This window comes from Suricata suricatta, chromosome 11 (assembly GCF_006229205.1).
Source record: "Suricata suricatta isolate VVHF042 chromosome 11, meerkat_22Aug2017_6uvM2_HiC, whole genome shotgun sequence".
Taxonomy (NCBI): domain Eukaryota; kingdom Metazoa; phylum Chordata; class Mammalia; order Carnivora; family Herpestidae; genus Suricata; species Suricata suricatta.
The window spans coordinates 77,973,749-77,999,680 of NC_043710.1; the positions used below are offsets into that span (position 1 = coordinate 77,973,749).

The window sequence follows — 25,932 nt, forward strand, 5'->3', positions numbered from 1 at the left end:
TTTTAAAGGCAAAGAAATAGAGCTATTTGCATTTTGCCCAAAGCCACAGATCTGCTATGAGGTAGAGTACAAATTTAATTCCAGGCAATTGAACTGTGGAATTTATATTGCAAACAGGTTTATTGAGAAAGCTGCTCTCATCCAAAATTATCAGTCAACAAAATGAGTGGCCAAGTTGTAGGAGGAAGATGTCTACCTTGCTAAGAACAGAGTCATAATGACAACAAAGTTAAAAAGTAAGATATTGGAAAATATCTTCTCCAGGTACTCTGTCAGTTTTTTCTTTTCCTTTTCCTTTTTCTTCATTATATGTGTCATAATTCTTAGTTTTATATAGTTTTAGAATAATTTTCTTCTTTAATATCCCTCTACTAATATTTTACCAATTTGTAATCCCCTACCCATGTTCCTAGATTATAAATTCCATGAAGGCAGGAACCATTTGTGATTTACTCACAATTGTATCCCCAGTTCTTAACATGTAGTAGAATTTCAATGAAGAGCTATTGAGAGAAATCAATGAATGCTGAATGAGAAAGGAGTCAATTGGGGAGTAAATGATTTTTACGTTTGCTTAAAGAAACCAAGGACTTATGTGTAGATGGAAACCAGTTGAGAGCCCAGCAGAGGGTCACTTAGCATTTATATTTCACTGAGTCTTTTTGGAATTCTGGGCCCAACCTATGCTCCTACTTTCTTTCTCCCTTCCTTCCCTCCTTCCTCTTTTATTTCTTCATTTCCTGCCTTTTTTCTTCTTTCTTTTTTTTCTTCTTTCCATTTTAATGGTTCCATTTCTTAAATGACAATTCTTGAAGTGATGACTAAAAACATATTCTAAATCCTGAATATGATTTATGAAATTATTTATCTCAGAAGGTGCTTTCAGTGACAGAGGTCAGGAAGTATTTAGAAGCTGAGGCAGAAGCACTGGAGAGTGAGTAAAGAGCTGTTAACTACAAGTAGAAGTTAAAATGAGCATAGGAAACACTGCCATATGACAGATTTAGAGCTGGGTTCAAGTAACTGAGCAGAGTAAAAGTGGAATTTGTTGTCTGGGATGGAGCTAATGTTGTTGAATAAGATCATTAATACATAAAAAATTAATTAAATATTTTTTAAAAAGATCATTAATACAGTTGCTGGATTTACTGTCTTAATGGAATTTACAATCTGGGAGTATTGGTAGAGGATACAAAGTATTAGTAGAGGAACATTAAATAAAATTATTATAAAACTAAAAACTATGATACATATAATGAAGTAAAAGGAAAAAAATGAAAAGTGTGATAGGGTCTTTGAGACTACTTAACCAGACTACATGTTTTTCTGTGTTACCATATATGAGAGACAAAGAAATAAAAAATGTGTAAAAAACTATGTCACATTAGGTTTGGTGCCAGTTCATTGGGTACAAATACAACTGAGTGGTGCCAGCACAAATAAATCACTTCTTGGAAATTAAAAGGCCTCAGTGTCACAACACTGTGTGAGAATCCTGCTACAAAAGGAAACTTGCCACCATCTTTTTGTTGTTGTTGTTTTTACCTTGTTCCCATCACGACTATATTTAAATGAGAAGAGTTTTACTTTAGAGTGCACCATTTAGAATTTAGAAACTAAGAAGACAAAAAAGAAGGAGTAGCCAGTGATATAGGAATAAAAACATAGTATTATAATACAGTGGAATCAGTTCAGGAAGATGTTGAAAGAGAAAAAAAAAGAATGGTTAATCATGGTGAAAACTGCTCATAGATGAAAATTGACGTTTAGCTTTAGCAATGACGTGATCATTGCTCTCCTGGATGAGAGTCATTATTGTGGAGTGTTATAAGTAAGACTGCCTACAAACAGGCTCAAGGGAGAATGGCAGGAGAGGAATTGAACATAGTGACCACTGATAACCCTTTTCAAGAAGTGGTTAATAAAAATCATTAGAAGGAGTGGTAGGTTTATATAGCTTTTTTAAAGAAAGATTAGATCGATATTTATAAAGTTATGGCACTAATCTAATAGGGAGATGAAAATTGGTGCGGAAAGAGCTAGCTAGAAAGGATTTTCTAGAAAGACATCCTTGAAAAGTCAAAATGGGTTAGAATGAGATTCAGTGCAAAGACTGGAGGAGTTTGTTCTTAACTGATGCATAGAAAGTCATTCACAGTCACACAATGAAAGCAAGGTATATATGAATGTACATACAGGTGCATGGGAGGGACTCACTCTCCCAATTGCTTCTATTTTCTAAGAAAAATAGGAATACCATCATCAGGAAGGCCAAGAAGGTGTGGAACTTCAGGATGAAGGATAAAATGTAAATTATTCATACAGAGGAATGGGATATTAAATGGATTAGAGAAATGCAGTAGTATTGCTGGGAAACTTGAAAACTTCACTCGTTCTTAATATTGTGAATTTTGATCTTTAGGAATGATTTTCTGTCCTTTTCCAGCTGCATTCAGCAACACAGCATGTTGATAATTGGATTTACACTAGACAGGGAGCTCAGTCTGTGAAAGTAAGTGAGGGTGAGGGCTAGAGTAAGTGAAGGTACATTGAAGGGACTAAGTAAAGTAATGAAAAACAAACTCTGAACTAGAGAGAAAGGGGACTGAGGAAATGAGAGGATTGTTGGGTGGTGATGGGGCGTTAAGAATAGTAACTTGTAAATCTTGAAGGGGTTGAGATCCTAGAAAGAAGTAAACAATAACATGAGATAGACAGTAATGCAAATATCTGAATTTAAACTTAGGAAGGTGATGCAGTATTTTTCACCCCCAACAGAACCCTGTATGTGTTAAAATCAATTCATCTCCCGAAGTTGGGAGTTAAAAAAAGTCTTAGGATGGAAACATCATTTTCCCAATTATTTATACTGAGGGATCTGTTTTCCAGAACTGAAGGTGGCAGGACTGGGAGTGAGGAGTTGATAAATTAGAGATGTCTGAAAAAGAAGCTGGGCAGCTGGGAAGGCATCAGGCAGAAGAGTTAGAAATGCCAAGAGGGGAGGGGCAAAATGGTGGAGAAGTAGGGAGCTCTGTAATCTCCGCCGACCTGCAACTATCAAAGTGAAAAGGACTGAAGCCACAATACTCTGATCTGCAAGGGTGGGAGGAGAACACACAGAGTCCTTATAGATGTCAGCCTCATAGATGCCTGAGCGAGTGTGAACGGAGGAAATAAAAATGGGCCACAGCTGAGGCTCTGAGGGGAAGGAACACCAGTGCAGAGCCAGGGGAGAGCCCCCAGAGCAGTGGTGCAGAGCCATGGAGATCTGTGTGTGTGGAGTGGCAGAACAGGGCTATGGAGGGCTGCGTGTGGAGTAGCAGTGCAGAGCAGCAGAGAGAGGAGGGAAAGAGAAAGAGAGACTGAAAATGTTCATAGAATGGTCTCTGGAGAAGAGAAAAGCCTCAGTCTGGGACAGAGAGAGATACTATCATCCCATGTATAACCACTGGACATGGGGAGATAATTTCATCTCCTTTAGCTGGCTTATTCTTCCTTGGGCTCGGGAGCTCACTGATTCCAGGTGGAGCCAGCAAAAAGCTGGCTCCCCTGTCCCCCTACTCAATCCTGGCTAGAAAGCTGCCCACTCAGATGAGGTTGTGGCATTAAAGTGCATGGACGAGGATTTGCAAACAAAGCGGGGCTTGGAAGAAAACAACTTGGCCAGCCCATGGCACAGGGAGATCAGACTCAAGAGTGGCTTGCAACACGTGATCTGAGAAGGGCTTGGGGCGCCACTATTCTCGAAACCACGAAGGTGGGGCCTCTGAGAGTAGCCTCTGAGACCCAATCTACCTGCACCAAACCACGCCCATCTGTGCTGGAGAGCTCCCTTTTTTTCCCTTTTTCTTTTTTTTTCCTTTTCCCCCCTGGAGTCTGGGAAAAACCAATATTTATGCATGGACATGATTAGATCAATTCTTGCCATCTACATATATTTCCTTATGTCATCCTTATCTCTCCCCTCCTCAGGTTTTATGCTCTCAGACTGTCTTTTGTCTTTTATTGTTTCTGTCCCCCACTTTCTTTTTTCTTTTCTCTTCCTTTCTTTTCTTTTCTGTTCTTTTTTTCTTCCCCTTTTGGTTTATTGTTTATTTGACTTGCCTGTGTGTTTGCGTGCTTTTGTTCCCTGTGTGTTTGTCTGTCTGTTTTCCTTTTCAGGGTTACATCAAGATACAAGCCAAAGTACACATCACTGAGTAGGAAAATAACATAATCAAAGGCATAACAAGAGAAACCGAGAGACATCATTAAAAGAATACTTCCTGAAATGACAGGTTCTGGACAGTCAATGAGCCACCTTTAATAGGGCAATACTAACAGGTGCACTGTGCATAACAAGCTTTTAAAACTGACAAGAGACAGAAAGCTAGCCAAAATGATGAAACGATAGAACTCTCCTCTAAAGAAATTCCAGGAAGAAATCACAGCTACAGAACACCTCAAAACAGATGTAAGCGACATAACTGAATAAAAATTTAGAACAATTGTAATAAAATTAATCACTGGGCTTGAACAAGGCATCAGAGAATCTACTGATACAAAAACGAAGGACCTTGAAAATAGCTGTGACGACTTAAAAAAGGCTATAAATGAGGTGCATAATAAAATGGAGGCTGCCACTGCACTGATTGAAGAAGCAGAGAGGAGAATAGGTGAATTAGAAGACACAGTTATAGCAAAAGAAGAAGCCAAGAAAAAGAGAGAGAAACTGATAAAGGAGCACAAAAGGAGAATTCGAGACCTAAATAATACAATCAAGTGGAACAATAACCATATCATAGGAGTTTCTGAAGAAGAAGAAAGAGAGAAAGGTCCTTAAGGGGTGCTGATCAAATTATAGCTGAGAGCTTCCCCTATCTGGGGAAGGAGATAGACATTGAAATCCATGAGGCACAGAGAACTCCCCTAAGATGTAACTTGAATCTCTCTTCTGCATGACATATCATAGTGAAACTGGCATAATATAAAGATAAAGAGAGAATTCTGAAAGCAGCTAGGGAAAAAAGGGCCCTAACATCAGAGTGGTCACAGACCTATCTACGGAAACTTGGCAAACCAGAAAGGAATGGCAGGAAATCTTCAATGTAATAAAGAGGGGGAAATGCAGCCAAGAATCCTTTATCCAGCCAGCCTGTCATTCAAAATAGAAGGAGAGATAAAGATTTTTCCCAAATAAACAAAAATTGAGAGAATTCCTCACCACCAAACCAGTCCTACAAGAAATCCTATGAGGGACTCTATAAGGGAAATGTAGCAAGGAATATAAGGTACCAGAGACACTACTACAAAGATGAACTCTGCTCAGAACACAATGAATCTAAACACACATTTTTCAATAATAACACTGAATATAAATGGACTGAATGCTCCAACCAAATGAGACAGAGTAGGAGAATGGATAAAAAACAAAATCCACCTATTTGCTGTCTACATGAGACTCGTCTTAGACCTGAAGACACCTTCAGATTGAAAGTAAGGGGATGGAGAAATATCTATCATGCGACTAGATGTCAAAAGAAAGCTGGAGTAGCCATACTTATATCAGAAAAACTGGACTTTAAAGTAAAGGCAGTAACAAAAGATGAAGAAGGACATTATATAATAATTACAGGGTCTCTCCATCAGGAAGAGCTAACAATTATAAATATCTATATGCTGAATTTGGGAGCACCCAAATACATAAAACAATTAATCACAAACAGAAGCAATCTTATTGATAAGAATGTGCTAATTGCAGGGGATTTTCATACTCCACTTGCAGCAATGCTTAGGTCATCCAGACAGAAGATCACTAAAGAAACAATGCACATGAAGGGCACATTGGAACAGATGGAATTAATAGATATATTTAGAACTCTGCATCCTGAAGCTATGGAATTCACTTTCTTCTCAAGTGCACATGGCATATTCTCCAAGATAGATCACATACTGGGTCATAAAATAGCCCTCCATAAATATAAATGAATTGAGATCATACCATGCACACTTTCAGATCACAATGCTATGAAACTTGAAATCAATCCCAGGAAAAAGTCTGGAAACCCTCCAATAATGTGGAAGTTAAAAACAACCCTATTAAAAATGAATGGGTCAATCAGGCAATTAGAGAAGAAATTAAAAAATATATGGAAACAAATGAAAATGAAAATACAATAATCCAAACTCTCTGGGATGCAGCAAAGGCAGTCCTAAGAGAAAAGTATGTTGCAAACAAGGCCTATTTCAACAAACTAGAAACAGCATAAATTCAAAATCTAACAGAGCACCTAAGGAAACTAGAAGAGGAGCAGCAAGAGAACCCCAAACCCAGAAGAAGAAAAGAAATAATAAAGATCAGGGAAGAAATAAGCAATATAGAATCCAAAAATACAATCGAACAGATCAATGAAACCAAGTTGTTTTTTTTTTTTTTAAATAAGCAAAATTGATAAACCTCTAGCCAGGCTCCTCAGTAAGAAAAGAGAGAATACCCAAACAGACAAAATCATGAATGAAAATGGATCTTTTATGACCAATCCCTCAGAAATATGTGCAATCATCAAAGATTACTATGAAAAATTATATGCCAGCAAACTAGACAACCTAGGAGAAATGGTCAAATTCCTAACCACACAGGCACTACCAAAATTCAAACGGGAAGAAACAGAAAAACTGAACAGACCCATAACTAGTGAAGAAATTGAATCAGTTATCAAAAAATCTCACAACAAATAAGAGTCAAGGGACAGATGTCTTCCCAGGGGAATTCTACCAGACATTTAAAGCAAAGTTAATACCCATCCTTCTCATGCTATTCCAAAAAATAGAAATAGAAGGGAAATTTCTAAACTCATTCTATGAAGCCAGCATCACTTTGATTCCCAAACCAAACAGAGAGCCAACAAAAAAAGAAAACTACAGGCTAATATCCTTAATAAATACAGATGCAAAAATACTCAAAAGATACTAGCAAATCAAATTCAACAGGATATAAAAATAATTATACATAATGATCAAGTGCGACTCATTCCTGGGTTACAGGCTCATTCAACATTCAAAAAATCCATCAATGTGATACATCCTTTCTTAATAAACACCCTCAAGAAAGTTGGGATAGAAGGAACTTACTTAAACTCATAAAAGCCATTTATGAAAAGCCCACAGCTAATATCATCCTCCATGGGGAAAAACTGAGAGCTTTCTCCATGAGATCAGGAACACAAACAACAGAGATGTCCACTCTCACCACTGTTGTTTAACATAGTGCGGGAAGTCCTAGCATCAGCAATCAGACAACAAAAGGAAATAAAAGGCACCAGAATGGGCAAAGATGAAGTCAAACGTTCACTTTTTACAGATGACATAATACTCTACATGGAAAACACGACAGAATCTGCCAGAAGCCAAATAGAACTTATCCATGAATTCAGCAATGTCTCAGGGTACAAAATCAATATACCGAAATTGGTTGCATTTTTACACACCAATAATGAAGCAACAGAAAGAGAAATCAAGGAACTGATCCCATTCACAATTGCAAAAAAAACCATAAACTATCTAAGAATAAACCTAAACAAAGATGTATAAAGTATGATGAAAACTATAGAAAACTTATGAAGGAAGTTGAAGAAGACACCAAGAAACTGGAAAACATTCCATGCTCATGGATTGGAAGAATAAACATTGCGAAAATGTCATTACTACCCAAAGCAATCTACACATTAAATGCAATCCCAATCAAAATTGCACCAGCATTCTTCTCAGAACTAGAACAGACTATCCTAAAATTCGTATGGAACCACAAAAGGCCCTGAATAGCCAAAGTAATATTGAAGAAGAAAACTAAAATGGGAGGCATCACAATACCAGACTCTAACCTCTACTACAAAGCAGTAATCATCAACACAGTATGGTATTGGCAAAAAAGAAACAGACATGTAGACCAATTGAATAGAATAGAGAACCCATAACTGGACCCATAAATGTAGGATCAATTAATCTTTGACAAAGCAGGAAAGAGTAACCAATGGAAAAAAGACAGTCTCCTTAACAGGTGGTGCTGGGAGAACTGGACAGCAACATGCAGAAGAATGAAACTAGACCACTTTTGTACACTATACACAAAAATAAACTCAAAATGGCTGAAGAACCTGAATGTGAGACAGGAATCCATCAAAACTCTGGAGAAGAAAGCAGGAAACAGCCTCCTTGACCTCAATCGCAGCAATTTCCTACTCAATACAACCCTAAAGGCAAGGGAATAAAGAGCAAAAATGAACTATTTGGACCTCATTAAGATAAAAAGCTTCTGCACTGCAAAGGAAACAATTAAGAAAATTAATAGGCAACCCACGGAATGGGAAAAGATAGTTATAAATGACATATCAGATAAAGAGCTAGTATCCAAAATCTACAAGGAACTCACCAAACTCCACACCCAAAATACAAATAATCCAGTGAAGAAATGGACTGAAGACATGAATAGACCCGTCTCCAAAGAGGACATCCAGATGGCCAAAAAACACATGAAATGATGCTCAGCATCATTCATCTTCAGGGAAATACAAATCAAAAGCACACTGAGATACCACCTCACGCTGGTCAGAGTAGCTAAAATAAACAATTCAAGAGACTGTAGATGCTAGCAAGGATATGGAGAAATGGACACCCTCTTACACTGTTGATGGGAGTGTAAACTGGTATAGCCGCTTTGGAAAGCAATGTGGAGATTCCTCAAAATACTATCAATAGAACTCCCCTTTGACCCAGCAGTAGCACTTCTGGGGATTTACCCAAGGGATTTGGAAGTGCTGATGCATAGGGGCACATGTACAACAATGTTCATAGCAGCACTTTCAACAATAGCCAAATGATGGACAGAGCCTAAGTGTCCATCAACTGATGAATGGATCAAGAAGATATGGTTCATCTATACAATGGAATACTACATAGCAATGAGAAAGAATGAAATCTGGCCATTCGTAGCAAAGTGGATGGACCTCAAGGGTCTCATGCTAAGCGAAATAAGTCAGGTGGAGAAGGACAGATACCATATGTTTGCACTCATAAGTCTAACAGGAGAACAAGAGAAACCTAATGGAGGACTAGGGGGAGGGGAAGGGGGAAAGAGAGTTGGGGAGAGGGAGGGAGGCAAATCATGAGAGACTCTTGAATACTGAGAACAATGTGAGGGCGGAAGGGGAAGAGGGAAAAGGGAAGAGGGTGGTAGTCATGGAGGAGGACACTTGTGGGGAGGAGCACTGGATGTTGTATGGAAACCAACTTGACAATAAATTATAAATAAACTTTTTTGCCTACACACACACACACACACACACACACACACACACAGAGAGAGAGAGAGAGAGAGAGAGAGAAACGCCCCTAAGAGAGGGAGACCTCACTAAACTAAAAGTCACTTGCACCAAGACCAGGAGAGTATTGGAAGTCACTGACTAAGGCCAGTATCTATATGTCTAATGTAATGGAATTGGCAGAGCTTCAAAGCTCTCTTCCAGAGCTCAGAAACCCTTCTCCACTTCCTGATTCTGACACTTTCACATTCACTGTACATTATATGTGCAGCAATAAACCAGTTTTGCTGCTATGGGGCACCCCTTCACTGCAGATCCAGCCTCTCATCACTGAAAACTGCTCTCTCATCAAATTTAAAGACTCTTCCTTTCTTTTTGGTAATTTTACACTTTACTCCTTTTCCTTTTTTCTTACAGGTTTTATTACCTCTGCTACTCTCTTAAATACTGGTGTTTGTCAGGAGTCCATTTTCAACACTCTATTCCTCATTGTATGTATTTCCTTGGCAAACACAAGTATTCCCATAGTTTAATGACCATCTATGTGGTTACCATTTAATAATGTTTCATTAATCTGTATCTCCATTAAATTCACAGAATTTTCTATTGAGAATGAATGCCCTAAGAAGTCCCTCAACCTCTCCACCTGCTCCAAACTGAATTCATAAGCTTTCATTTCAAGCTCATGCCTTTTCTGGCACCCTTATCTTCTTCTAGCAGCACAGAGTATTCCCAGATTCTTATTTTCCTTGCCTTGCCTCAAATCCAATCAATCAGTAATCTTGAATTTATTCCCATCCTCATTATATTGCCTCCCCATTCAGGAACAATATTCACCTTCATTACAGCGTTAGGCTCTTTATTAGTCTTCTTTTTCCTTTCATCTTATTCCAAATGACATTGCAGCCAGAAAGTTCTCTCTAAAACTTATATACTCTCATTTCAGAGTCCTACCATTTTATCATGGCACAGTAGGTTTCATCATTAATCCCAGTTCACCTATTCAGCTCTATTTCTCCTCCCACCTCTCTCTCCCTTACACCCTGAGCTCCTGATTATTTTAATCTACCAAGCACACGCTGCTGCCCTTCTTTTCCAGATATTCACATACTTTCTTCCCTTTGCTAGGCTATCTTTTTCTTCCCTACTCAGAGCTTTGCTGAACTAGTCACCAATGGTCTTTCAGGACTCAGATTAGATAGAATTCATCTGGAAACCATTTTCTGATGGCTCCTAGACAGGATGAGAGGATTCCTCACTTAACAGAAGGATCCCCTATATCCTTGAATTTACTTTTATATCACATTGGATTAAAGTTCACATATAGTTGCCTTTCTTAATCACTGTCATAAGTTCCTTGAAGCAGAATGCAGTATCTTGTTCACCTTTGTATCCTTAGCATTTAGCTCCTACTGAGTTCTCATTACATGTTTGCTGAATACATGAATGAATGAAAAAATTGTCAAATTTCTTGAAATAGCTCTGGGTTCACTTTGATTGATGAAAAAGGAATCTCCACTGTAACAGATGCAACTTATTACATAACAAATAAAGCCCTGGTGTGGAACACACAGCCACATTAGTTAGCATTTGGCTCATCTCTATTTATATGGGTGGCATAAGGTGATTACTGATGTCCTTAGCCAGTATGTGTTTTGTTAATATATATTATATTAATTATTTATATATATGATCTATGTATGTGATGTATGTAGTAGGAATACATATATCCACAGTGATGATCTTGGTTTTTGAGTTTCATTGTGGCCCTTCTACTTTCAATAATTATCAACCTCTAGCTTTAAAAACTGTAAGCCACATTCTCACACTCTATTCCAATTTCTGACACTAGCATGATACAGTTCTTTTTTTTCTTTTTACATATGAACAGTGTAGGCAGCTAAAACACAGGCAACAGACGGCACTAAGAAACAAATAAGTTCGGAGATCACAACCACAAACTATCTCTAAAGGAAAGCTCATTCTCTTTTCATTACCTTACATCTCTAGGTGACAAAACTTGCGTTTAATTCCAGGTTTTAAAGGGGTTTTATGTCTACCCATAATCTATTCTCATAGAGTTGGCCCAGGAGAGGTTAGCTATTTTCAGTTAAAATTGATCCACCTTCAACCATACTTGTAAGTTGGACACAAGGACTAAAGGACATGAATCTCTTAATAGCTACTGTTAGGTTTCGATGACACATATCATACTCAATTTAAATGTAGAGGACATCTAAAAATATTGTTTGAGTTTCAGAAAAATCAAACTTACAATTTCACAAAACAGAAAAATGTTATACTTAATTTGATGCTTAACACCTACTAAAGTGTTATTCTCAATTCACAAAAATTCTTCTTGCATTCAAAAATATCTCTATGAGACAGTATAATGATTCTAAAATAATTTTCATTATTAGAAAGTTTACTCACAGAATAAATTATACTTTGTCAAATTAAGTTAACATCCAGTAGGTTAAAATATCAGATACTCTGAACAAAAAATGTGTGATTTTTAAAAATGTTTCCAAGATCAAAGAAATTTTCAAATTGTATTCATATTTGACATAGAAAACGTTTTCAATTCCTAGTTGTTCTTTAGAATTCACCATAATTAATTTACTTTTAAACATTTGACCTGCACACTAATCTGACTCTTTCCTAGGGACATAACAGTGTTGGTCTAATCTACTCCAACCACTATCCATACATTTTCTGAAGGAAAACCTTGGGAATCAAAGCAAAATATTGTTAAGACATTTATCAATAATCAATGAAAGTAGGAATTTTATAATAGTGTCCTCACTTAATAATCAATATTGTTATATGGTCTATATAACAAAATATACAATACAAATGTCATCCAAAATTATTTATTTTTCATTGTGAACTTGACTGTTTTTCAAGAATATGGGACATAACTCATAGCCTTATCAAAATATATGCTGTATTAGATGCATTTCTTACTAAATGATAAATTTTAAGTCATAAAGATTCAATCTGTATTTCGAGAATATAATTCAGAATGTGGGTTTTTTCTTTTTCCTGTTTTTTAAATAATAGATAAGGAACTGATCTAATGTAGATCATAATATTAAGTTAATTCCCAAATACTTATGACAAAGGAAATAAAGACTTGAATTTTGGGATGTCTTTCTTCCTTTTTTCCTTTTTTCTTCTTCCCCTCTCCTTTCCATTCCATTCCTTTGTTCTCTTTTCTCTTTCATCTTTTTTCCTTCTTTTTCTCTTGCAGAAACCCAACACTATAACTAGCAGGATTTCCATAAAATGCTTTAAAATATAAAAATAACATTTTAATTAATGTTTTGTCACTCTTTCTGTAGGTTGTGTTTGGTTTCAGCTCCATGGGAAGTTGTTAATATTGTCTTTAGAAAAAAATAATTTTCACAGGAAAAAACAAAGGTCTCATAATTCACTTTTTATTATTGTTTTTCTTTTACAGAATATTCTGGAGCTCTTCCCAATTTCCCTACTTCATATGCTGCTTTGCTAAGAATTAAAAAGAGTTCATCTTCATCTCTCTTTGGTTCAAAGACTAGACCACGATACAGCAATCCTTCATTAGGAACACTGAGTGTTTCTTCACCAAGCTGGCGAGGGGCAGCTCAACATTATTATTCCCCCATCAATCTTTATCATTCCTCAGATGCCTTCAAACAAGATGGTACGTATCAAAGAAAAATTGCACCTGTTGAAGTTAAACATGCCAGGAACTCATTTCTCAAGATTATTGTCATTGAGGTCAAGACGATTTCAACAGGGGAGAGAGGTTAAAGTCGACTCCCCAGAACAGAATGTGGCAGAGTGTTAAAGATCTGGGAAAGTGGAGGACGTTAATAGAGAAGTTGATCACTATGATTAGAAAATGTAGATGTGGAAAAATTTTTCTTTTCTTGTAGAGTCTTTGGCTAAAAGAGTTTAACAGGGAAAAAACAAATCTATTCTCAAAATTAAAAGCAAGCAGGTTTTATACCTATTAGACAAAGAATCAATAAATTTGTGATGAGTAAGCAGGATAAAGGGGTTTGGGCTTGAGGTAATATATTAGTAACGAAGTAACAATGCTTGTTTATATAATCTTCTTGGCCCTATATTACCTATTTCTGGTGGTAAAGATGCCTTGTTTTCTCTTACCGTTTTACATGGCAGATTGGTTTCCTGCCTTCAGGAGGATGAAGGAGGGTTGGAGTGTCCTTCTTGCACCTGCTCTTTCTTAAGTAACTTTAATTCAAAATAACCAATATTCCAAAGTGTCATACTTTCAGGTGGCATATTCTACTCTCCTTTCACCATGTGAGTTTATTAATTGGTGCTTATTAAAGATAATCTCTTATCCCCCTATAGAGACTAGGAAATGGGAATTTATCTATCTTGATAATTACATTTTGAAGGAATGTCTTTCAGGTCCTAGAGAAAGAGCATTATTCCTGAGTGGAAAATAAATAATGTAAATTTCCAACACTAAGGCATCAGTTAAAGTAAGGACTACTGAGTAGTTATTAACATTAGGGTTTGAACAACACTTGCTAGATATTCTCTAACTCTGTTGTTTTTTGAGTTTATCAACAAAATAATATAAGATTAATTAGCAGTCAGAGAAAAACACTGAAATCCAAGTATTACCAGGCTCTGTGCCAGTCTCTTTTGTATAGCTTATCTCAATAATTCCCCCAATAAATATGTGAAGTGGAAATTCTTACTTTCTTCTTTGTAAGTGGAAACTCAGAGACAGATAAATATCTTTGCCAAGGTCACATTGCTAATAAGTAGGCATTTAAAAATTTAATGTTTATTTATTTTTGAGAGAGACAGAGACAGAGTGTGAGCAGGGGAGAGGCAGGGAAAGAGGGATACATAGAATCCAAAGTAGGCTCCAAACTCTAAGCTGTCAGCATGGAGCCCAATGCAGGGCTCAAACTTACAAACCATGAAGATCATGACCTGAGCCAAAGTCAGATGCTTAACCAACTGAGCCACCCAAGTGCCCCATAAGTAGGCAATTTTTATTTACACATCTTCTGATTTTAAGCCAATACACTTTTGACTACATTTTAGTTATGATTGATGAAGGACTAAACAGGCAAAGAAACATGTTTTAAGAACTAAATTATTGGAAACATTTTAGAAATGTCATATTGAGTTGTGGTGCCAAGCACAGGCAAACTCATGCCTCATGTTTATGCCACTTGTTGTCATGTAAGCATTATCAATAGAGTTGGCATTACATTTTATTTAAGCATAATGTTAGCTCCTTAAACATTTTATTTTTCAAAATACTTATTTCTGGTATAATTTTAAAATTCCCATAATATGTTCTGTGAATGAGAGTATCAAAAGAATTAGAAGACAAGCCACAGACTGGAGGAAAATATTTGCAAAAGACACATTTGATAAAGGACTATTAACAAAAATATACAAAGAACTCTTAAAACTCAACATAAGACAACAGCCTAATTTTTAAAACGGGACAAAGATCTTACCAGATACTTCAACAAAGAAGATAACACAGATTAAAAATCATCATATGAAAAGATGGTCCACATCACTTGTCATCAGAGAAATAAAAATGAAAACAACCATGATACAGTATATACATACCTATTAGAATGGCCAAAACCCAGAACACTGAAAATACCAGATGCTCATAAGAATGTGGAGGAACAGGAATGTTCATTGATTGCTGGTGGGAATACAAAATTATACAGCCACTTTGGAAGACAGTTTGGTGGTTTCTTAAAGAACAAAACATACTCTTACCATATGATCTGACAATTGTTCCTCTTAGTATTTATCTAAGGGAACTGAAAACTTTTGTCTACATAAAAACTTGCACATGGAGGTTTAGAGCCGCATTATCCACAATTGCCAAATCTTGGACACTACCAAAATGTCTTTCAGGAGGCGAATGGATAAATACACTGCGATAATCCAGACAATGGAATATTATTCAGCACTAAAATAAAATGTGTGATTAAACCATGAGAAGACATGGAAAAACCTTAAATGTATATTACCAAATGAAAGAAGCCAGTCTGGAATGTCACATATTATATAAATGCACCTATATAACATTTGAGAAAAAAATGATGGAGAATGTAAAAACATTAGTGGTTGCTAGTGATGGTGTTTGTGGAAGAGACAAGTGGGCAGAGCACAAAGGATTTATAGGGCCATGAAAATATTCCCAATATCATAATGATGGATATAAATCATTAAACATTTGTCTAAACCTACAGAATATACAATAACAAGGGTGGACCCTAATGTACATGATGGATTTTGAGTGGTCATGATATGTCAATTTATTTTTCTTAAGAAAAAAAGAGGTGCCTACATACCTCCTGAAGGCTAGTGCCCATTTTGGGTAATTAGAAATCAAGGGGAAATAAAATCTGATCAGTTACATATTTTTCAGTGTTTCAAAGAATAAAGAAATAGTCATTCAGTAGAAGCACAGCTATATGTGACAATAATTTCAGACAATTTTTTTTGGATAGTCCTCATTAAAAGTTTGATACTTGATGTAATCACCAGTGACCTGAACATTATTCTTACTGTGTACATAAGAACTTTTATCAGGTATAATGAAGGTAGACTTAGCCCAATCATCAACCACAGAATGAGAAATAATTATTTAAAATTGTACTTCTTGTCTTTAATATGCATGCAATCACTGGAGAACCTTGTTAAAATAGATACTCTTTCAACAGATCAGGAGTAAGGCCAGATAATCTGCATTTCTGAAAAGTTCCAATGTGATATTGATGGTGCTACTGGATAGACCATATTTAATCCATATTTAGAGTATAAGGAAGAATGGAGAGTCTGAATATTTTACAATTAATCCTCCATGACTATTGTTTTCTCATCTTGGAATGTGATACATCTTGCCTAGATGTGACTTTGAATTTGTTCTCTCTGACAAGACCCTGACATACGGCTTTTGTCAGGTAGCTCCCCTTTGCCTTTATAGAGAGTAAAGCCAGGGTTGACATGTTCTTGTGAAGAATGAGAAAACTAATAGAGCCTGAATAGAAAGTCATACCAGTCTTGCTCAGAGGTAAGCCGGGAAGTACCCCGATAGAGCTAAGACTTCTCTGAAAATTGTAAAAATCTCATTTGCAGAAGAATTTGAGAAAGCAATTCTACTTTTGTAAATAAAACTTTGATAACTCTCCCAAACATACACAAAGAAATAGAAAAGTGTGTTAATAGTGGTATATATTTAATAATAAAACATTGGAGACAATTCATATTCATCAGAAAATAAATGGATAAATAAAATGTAATATTTCATTTATTAAAACATGGCTATTGTGAATAAAAATATATAAATAAAAATATATAAATGAATAAACTTTATATATAAATATGTATATAATTTGAGAAACAAGATGGCTATATCTCAAAATATAATGTTTAGTGAAAGTAAAGCTATAGAATACTACATATATATGTAAAAACTTAAAAATCAAAATAATACATCTTATTTATGAATATATATGTGGTACAATTTTAAAAACATGAACTTGAGGTATCAAGTTGACTAGGCCTCTTACCTCTAAGGATAAAGGGAGAATAAGAGCAGAGAAATGATACCAGAATTGGGAAGGTAGATGACCTCAAGTGTGTGATACTTTATTTCTTAAAATAAACAAATCTGAAACTAATATAATTAAGCTTCTGGTAGGTAAAATCAAAACCAGCTCACAATGATTCCTATTTCCTGATATTTACAGTGTAATTCTTCTCTTCAATGGTGGGCCAAAGTTAGTAACCTGTTATTGCAGAATAGATTATGGAAAACGTAATGGAATATGACTTCCAACATTACATTACAAAGACTCTGGCTTCTATTTAACTTCCATTCCAAAGAGGATGCATAATCAGGATCTGGATAAACAAAGTTTGATGGACTATGGGGATTAGCTGCTTAGAGAAAAATACTAAACTGCTAAGCTGTTGAGATGACCACAAGAAAGCATAGAAAATTAAAATAGATGAATGTTAGGAAGACAACCCTAAAATTATGATATTATAAGATTAATCCTCAGTGGAAAATGTAGAAGTATGATGAGGATACCAATAGAATGAATAAATGTTATGGTTCATTATCTCATAGTCTCTGTAAATTAGGAACTCACTGATGTGGCTCAACGGGATCCTGTGTCTTTAACAAACTCATGCCAACACTCAAATGGGTATGCATCCACTTGTAAACTAACTCATATGTTGTTGGTAGGATTCAGCACCTGAGAATTGTTGGACTGAGTGCTTTAATTCTTCATGGATTGTTGGTCAGAATTCATTCTCAGTGAAACTCTCTATAGGGTAGCTCACAACATGATAGTCAACTTGCAACAACAGGAGAAAGCCAGAGCAAAAGAAGGCAAGAAAAAGACTTCAAGAAAAGCATAATAGTCACTAAACTTGATTAAGTTCAGGAGGTAGAGATAATAAATGAATAAAAATCTTTGAGCTAAAATCATGGAACAAAAAAGAAAAATGGGACAATACCTGGAAGAGAGAATATTGGTCATTCGAGTCAAGCAGAGAAGTCCTCAGAAACTATTTTATTTTCAATTTGATATTATTATTCTGGGTAATCATTATAATCACTTCAAATTTTATCAATGCAAATGTTCCACCCAACAAAAGGCATTATCTAGTTTTTTTGTTAATTTTTTAACATTTATTTATTTTTGAGACCCAGAGAGACAGAGCATGAGCAGAGAAGGAACAGTGAGAGAGGGATACACAGAATCTGAAGGAGGCTCCAGGCTCTGAGCTGTCAGCACAGAGTCCAATGCAGGGCTCAGACCTACAAACTGCAAGATTATGACCTGAGCCTGAAGTCTGATGCTTAACCAACTGAGCCAACCAGGCGCTCCTGGCATTATCTAGTTTTAAAAGACACGGCGTTGTTAAAAATTCCTCTAAAGTAGTTGTTTGAATATTAGTGTCATTTAATTGATTTTAAAAATTGACTAACATTTAAATTGGACATCCTCATGGTAATATAGGTTAATTAGAAGTCCTTATGAGTCAGAACCTTAAACACCTGCAGAATATGCACTGATTTTGGATTTTGTGATATGGACAAAGATTATTAACTATTGCTAATGCTACATCTGTTTCTCCCTTTATAAATGGTCTATGACTTCATTTCTTTGTGTTTTAGTGGTAGTGTTAGTAACAGCAAACAAGTGTAGAGAGCATTTAATTCTTTTAGTTTAGTTTTGTTTTTTAATGTTTATTTTTGAGAGACAGAGACAGAGTGCAAGCAGGGGCAGAGAGAGAGAGAGAGAGAGAGAGAGAGAGAGAGAGAGAGAGAGAGAATCCAATGCAGGCTCCACACTGAGCTGTCAGCACAGAGCCTGATGCAGCAGAGCCTGATGCAGGGGTCGAACTCACCAATGGTGAGATTGTGACCTGAGCAGAAGTAAGCCCCCCAACCGACTGAGCCACGCAGGCACCTCTCATGCTTTTATTTGTGACAAGATGGTTAGTTTTTTGTTTGTGTGTTTGTTCTGTTTTAGCGTTTTTGAGAGACAGAAAGACAGAGTGTGAGCAGGAGAAAGGCAGAGAGAGAAGGAGGCACAGAATTTGAAGCAGGCTCCAGGCTCTGGGCTATCAGCACAGAGCCTGACTTGGGGCTTGAACTCACAAGAGAGATCATGACCTGAGCCAAGTCAGTAGCCCAATCAAGTGAGCCACCCAGGAGCCCCAAGATGATTAGTTTAAAATCGGTGTGTCAAGGGTGTCTCAATCAGTTAAGCGACTGACTTCAGCTCAGGTCATGATCTCGGGGTTTGTGAGTTAAGCCCCACATTAGGCTCTGTGCTGACAGCAGAGCCTGCTTCTGATCCTCAGTCTCCCTCTCTCTCTGCTCTGCTTTGGCTTGTGTTCTCTCTTTTTTTCTCTCAAAAATAAATAAAAATTAAATAAATATGTAAATAAATATTTTATCTTCCTTGAACAGAAGCAGATCTGTATTAGAAGTAATGCTGACAAGAAAGTTCAGATTTTTACTAGGGAAATCCATTCCTGAACTTCAGAGACTATAAATGGAATATCATATGGAAAGTTACCATCAATTGAAGCAGATTATATTTTTTCTATGATTAAGCATATAATTTTGCATTTTATATATTTCCTCAATGATAAATAGAACTTGTAACTTACATAACCCTCTGAGTCTTCCCGGCCTTTGGAGTTTCTACCACTAGTTTCTGAAATGTGGAAGATTACCACACCTTACCAAATTTGTGTCCACATATCCTCAGTACCTTGGGCTGACATTGTTAACATGGATTATTTCCAGATTTGGCTTGGCACATGGGCAATGGCATCATAACACAAAGCAATCTCTGTGTTCACAATTTTCTGTTGTTTCTTCAAAACAACACTTGCTGATAAATTGTTTTGGAGGTCCAGATACAATATTTAAATGATCTTTTATGAGAATAAGAATTCCCTTTGGGAGGGGAAAAGGTATTTCACTTGGGTGATATAGTCCTATGTAAAATCAAGTCACTCCAGTTTATCTCAGTTTAAAAACAGACAAATATATCCTAATAAAAACCTTAGAATTTTATGACCATTTATTGAAACTTTGTGACACTATTCTTTATTTTATTGCTAATTATAGAGCTATTGTTATTGTTTTACATTAGTATACTATTCTCTCCAATTTAACTATATGTCATTTGTGCAAAAAACATCTTATATACTATTATTTATCTGTTCTCAGCACTTAGAGCAGTGCCAGCTTACTAGAAGCTTACCAAATATTGTTGAATAAATAGGTATCTACTTGAGGAAACTAAAATATGAATTTAGGATGAATTTATACACCATGATAGAACATTTGACTGAATTTGTTTATCTAAGTTTTATGTTCTGGATTACAGTTGAAGAGGAGGCAAAAGCAATGTCCTCCCACTGTTGACATGGTGGCCTAGTGGTTTGGCATCTTCTAAAGGTTGTATGGGATCAGTACACTTTGAACATTCTCATAAGTGATAGAATCTTTGAATCATCTGAACTTCCCCTTATAGCTACATTAGAAAATGACAAAAAGTCTATTAGACTCTCAATTTATATTATGTGCACAGCATAATGCCACTTACCATGAAAGATTCATCACAATGGTTTTTAATAAATAATGCTCATCAATTCTTAGGAATCCTTGAAAATTTTATAATGGCAGTTTACACTTGTTTAACTTTTATAAAGAACTAATTTTAAGTTGAAAAGAAATTTAAAGAAAGTTTTGGAGATTTTCTTTAAGAATTCGTTTTAGGGGTGCCCTGGTGGCTACAGTCTGTTGAGTGTCCTGCTTCAGCTCAGGTCATGATCTCACAGTTTGTGGGTTCGAGCTCCGCGTGCGGCTCTGTGCTGACAGCTAGCTCAGAGCCTGGAGCCTGTCTTCAGATTCTGTGTCTCCCTCTCTCTCTGACTCTCCTTTGCTCATATTGTCTCTCTCTCTCAAAAATAAATAAAACATTAAAAAATTTAAAAAATCATTTTAGATTTTCACATGGTGTGAAAATGTTTTCTCATATTGTAACTATGAATGTCATGATAAAGTGTAATTACTAATAAAACAAATAAAAATTTCTGGGGAATGTAATATAAGGCATATGATATTAAAAGTGCATTTTTTTTTAATTGTGTTTGACATAGTAAGCTGATATTTCTTCTAGATTATATTATTGATATACTTAGATCCTATTACATGAATAAACTATACAAGACCATAAATTAGAGCTATCCAGCAAGGATAAAGGATTAGCATCTGGCATTGGACCTAATTTTTGAAAAAAAAAATGGACACAGAGCAATTGTTTAAAAGAAGATTACAATATAAAAGGGAAGTTTAGAATCTAAGGAGACATAAGTGTCTGGTCATAATCCAGGAAACCACTGGAAAAACATAATGACCCAACACTAAGAAGCATGGCTTCTCCAGGGAAACTAGCTGTAGAAGTTTCAGATTAAGTGACAGTTAAAGCGTCTTGGCAGGAAGAAAGTTAGTATTTGAGTGGCCTATTGATAAGTGACAGGAATTCCGCAAGGAGTTAGGACCGGATACCATCTTGATCCTAGGACAGGACTCTACATGGACACCATTGTCTCCATAAGCAAAATAACATGCCAGTGCTTTAAGAAGCTCCACTGGGAGGAAGGCAAATGGGCAACAGACTCATCATTTCACAGTAGAGCTTTATCTTCCTATTTAAACATCTCTCATGGAAGATTACTGCCAAAACCAAACTAACTTTCGGCATCCATGGTTTCTTGTTTATTATCTCCAGACTAATAATTCTAAGAAGAGGTGACTACTTCTCAAATGTAGGAAGAAGTGGAGTAGTTTGGGTTGTCAGTAATTCAGTGACATCATTTCAAGTTAGAGAGTGGAGACCAAGAATGTTAAATAACCTATAATTATAATACACATTCTTAAATGTCTTTTCAGGCATTCACGTGAGAAATGATTAAAATTCTTAGAATTTCCTGTGATAAGACTCTTACTCTATATCACATACAAAATATTTTTGAAATATAATGGGTATGTCAATGCAAAACGATTACATTTAATTTTGTTAAGAGTTTTGCCAAGAGTTGTTGACCATTTCAAAAATCATACCACCTAATGATAATGCAACTCAGAATATTTGAGCCACCAATACCACAGTTTGTAATTGTAGCTGTTAATTCTTGGGGTTTTATGAATAGAACCAAACTTTTGGTTAGTTTCTTATATCTTTTATTATAATTGTTCCTGAAATTTTACATATCAATTAATACTATTTCATGTCAAATTACTTTCCTTTGCTTTGTCCTTTCATTAATTAGAAAGATATATATGTATGTATGTATGTATATATATATATATATACATGGATATCCATTAATTTAAGAATTATAAAAGGTGAACAATAAAATATTTATTATTAAAATAATTTGAGAGACACTTGCCTAAACGTGGAAGTGAATTACATTTCCCTCAATTCTATGTTGTTTTGGGGGCTTGCTTAGACGTGGGTGGATGGGATTGTCACTAAGGCTCATAGATTACAAAAGAGAAAGGGAGAAAAAGAAAAATACATATATATTTTTATTTATATTTATTTATATGATTTCATGATTTACAAGTATAATTTAAACATCTCCAATTTATGCTATGCTATGTGATTGCCTCCAAACCAAGACCTGGCTTATCTCCATGGTTGGGGCCATTGTGACCAAACAACAGCGTATCTTGTTTTCCTGACATAAAGCTAAGAAAAAGCTGTCTAAGGAAAATAAAGAGTTACCTTTCTCACATTTCTACCTTCTATATTTTAGTTAAATGTTTGAAGATTTATTGCTTTCATGGGTGTAAATCCTTTTGGAGGAATATATGTTTCCATTAGAGAAAATTCTGTCCTCCACTCAGATGGCTGAGCTTTAACTTGCTATGTGATTTCCTTGCAGAGAGTAAGATCAATAACCCCGCAACCCAAAATTGGTTCAATCACTGATGATGCTACACATATGCAAAAAGTGCATGAAAAGATTTATTATTCGTGTCCTGAGGCTTGCTCATAAGAACAGAATAGACTGGTGGGAAAATGGTTTGAGCAAAGGAACAAATGGGTCAGTTGGGGTTTTTTGCGGCTGGGGAGTGTGGCCTGGTGAGAGTTCCAGTGTGGGTCATGGTTTGTAGAGTAAACTTTCCCACTTAAGTCAAGGAAGGGATGCTTTTCAGATACTTAGCCTGGCTTATCAAAGTTTTCTGAGATGAGGAAGAAGGAGAAAATTACTGATGCGGCTTGAAAGCACTTAGTGATCAAAGATAGAAAAATGGAGTCAGACTCTTGATCATTTGACAATGTAGTATAAGTCAACCTCATGTAAAAACACAAAATATGAAACACAACATCCATAAAACTAAAATGTCTACTACATAATAGCACTGGACTTTCTAGAAGGATTAACAAAATAGGATTTAGAAGTAAAGACACAGGATGTAAATCTATTATCAGAATTTGGGTGTATGAAAAAGGACCAGAGCTCAAGGATTCATTAGAAAGCAGTTATAAAAATTGGAACACTATAACTGATAAAGTTACATTTAAGCTTGAGTGGTTGAATAGCTCCTGTGTTAGACCCTAGGTCTGGGAATATAATTTAACTATCAAGAGGCTTGAGCTAGGGAGGAAGAATACAAGCAGAGCCCTATTATCTAATGATTATATGTAGTTCAGTGAACATGGCTTCCTAATCAAGCTATCTCCTCTTTAAAAGCTTGAAAATTATTTTGATTTAAAAAAGGAGATGGAGAATTGTGCATGGCTTTCTGTGACTAGGACTGGATTTCACATACATTTTTTTAGTACAGAGGGAAATGAATGGCCCCAATCCAATCATAAGAAAGACTAAAGGATTTTCCAGTGTTCCCAGGAAGAGGGAATGGGATTAGTGAGCAATTAGGTGGTTCCTTCCACATATGAATAAGCAAAACCTTATGAAATATAACTTTGTACTAATAATTGCAAAAAAGTTTCACTGAAGCTGAAGTATAAAAAAGCTGCTAAAAGACATTCCACTGGTGAAGCACTGTATTCCTCCCTTCTCAGCTTTCACAATCAAAATGCTGGAATTCTAGGGGCACCTGGGTGGCTTAGTTGGTTAAACATCCAACTTCGGCTCAGGTCATGATCTCACATTTGTGGGTTCAAGCCCCGCATCGGGCTCTGTGCAGACAGCTTAGAGCCTGGAGCCTGTTTCAGATTCTGTGTCGCCTCTCTCTCTGCTCCTCCCCAACCTTTGCTCTGTCACTCGCTCTCAAAATTAAATAAACATTAAAAATATTTAAACAAACAAACAAAACAGCTGTTAATGTACACTTCTTCATTTATTAATTAATTGCAGTTAAAATAACTCAAGACCAGTTCTTTGGTTATATAGAAAACAGCTTTGTTTTAATAAACAAAAATAAATTTAATAAATTAAAGTTGGAAAATTTAAAAAAATCCTTTTGGTTAAATTAGATTCTTATTATACATACTATTCTATCAGCAGAACGGAGATATCCTTAATGAAACCTTCATATTCTAATCTCAATGGAAATTTCTGTAAATTAAGAAAGGTATTATTAAAGTACTAATCAATTCAATTAGAGGAAACCTTGAGTAAACTAGATGTATTCTAGAGCAGAGATGAGTAAAAATCAGTCCTCATCTGGGACACAAGCTTTCTTTTTATTTTAACATGACTTTATTTTAAGATAACTCCAACAATAAAACAGTAATTTGTGAAGACTTCATGTATTACTGCAAGTGACCAAGCTAAGACTGGATAAATATTCTAGAGATGCTTAGAAAAAATGCTTGAAATGAATGGAAAATTATTCTTATTCTCTAAGTGTATGGCTCTAGGACAGCATTCCAATGAAACTTAAATTAAGCATTTAAAAATATTTTAGAGAGAGCAAGAGAGAATACAAGTTGGGGTGGGCAGAGGGAGAGAGAAAGAGAAAGAATCCAAGCAGGCTCTGTGTTGTCAGCCCCCAATCCAGGACTTGATCTCATGACTTTAGGATCATGACCTAGTCAAACTCAGGAGTCAGCTGGGCGTTCAGCTGACTGAGCATCCCAGGAGGCCCTAAATTGAGAATTTTTATTTTCAGAAATACCATTATTTGTAAATTACACTTTTTATCTATTATTTTTCCTAGAGAGTTTGCAGTTCTCATAGTTATTATTTTTCTTAAATACATTTTCTCATAAGTAATAGAGAAAGAGAAAAAATAGTTTATTAATTATGTATGCATGTGTAAAATATATTTCAAAACTTAGCACCTTAAAAGACCCTTTCATTTTCTCACAGAAATTGTGGGTCTGGAATCTGGAAATCGCTTAACTGGGTAGTTTTGACTAAAGGTCCCTCTTGAGATTTTGATCAAGACGTTATTGTGGCTGCATTCTCATTTGAATGCTTGACTCATGGAATATCTACTTAAAAGTTGACTCATATGGTTGTTACTAAGCCTCAGTTTCTTGTTGGCAACTGGTCAAATGATATTTCAGTTCATCAAATGTGAGCCCTACCTGTAACCTTGAACAAGTATCTTCAGGGGCCATTATCTTCCCCCAGAGAGAGTGACTGACAATCACAATGCTAAAACCAATTTAGAGAACAAATATGTGAAATCAAACTAAATATGATGATAGAATATGTTAAAAAGTAAATTTTAGAGCTCAGGAAACAAATGGAAGGAGAAATAAAACCAGTACAGAATTAAAAACCTTAGTGATAATATGGAAGCAACTGAAAAGATAAGGCTGTACCTATCATATTTGAAAAAGTTAAATTAAAAAAGAATAAAAATATAAAAGTTGTTACAGAGGGGACAAAAATACTTAAAAAACAAAACATATGCCTAATTGGTGAGAAGGATTGGGCAGATAAAGAAGAAATCTTCCTGAAATAGAATTTCTTGAACCTAACAGTTATGCAAAATCATTAGTAGAAAGACATATTCAGAAAAATTCTTCAAATTCAGAATGAATTTCTGAATTCACTTTGTGATGATTGTCATACATATTTTGAAATTCAACTCCAT

The 25,932-nt window shown here is 35.7% G+C and overlaps 1 protein-coding gene across 1 annotated transcript in view; it reads left to right on the forward strand.

The window, feature by feature from the left end:
* Window positions 1-25,932, forward strand: part of CNTN5 (contactin 5) — a 1,016,132-nt gene that overhangs the window by 503,767 nt on the left and 486,433 nt on the right. Inside the window, exon 5 of the mRNA XM_029915651.1 lies at window positions 12,760-12,981. Within this exon, the coding sequence (XP_029771511.1) occupies window positions 12,760-12,981 (222 nt within the window). The remainder of the gene's footprint in view (window positions 1-12,759; window positions 12,982-25,932) is intronic.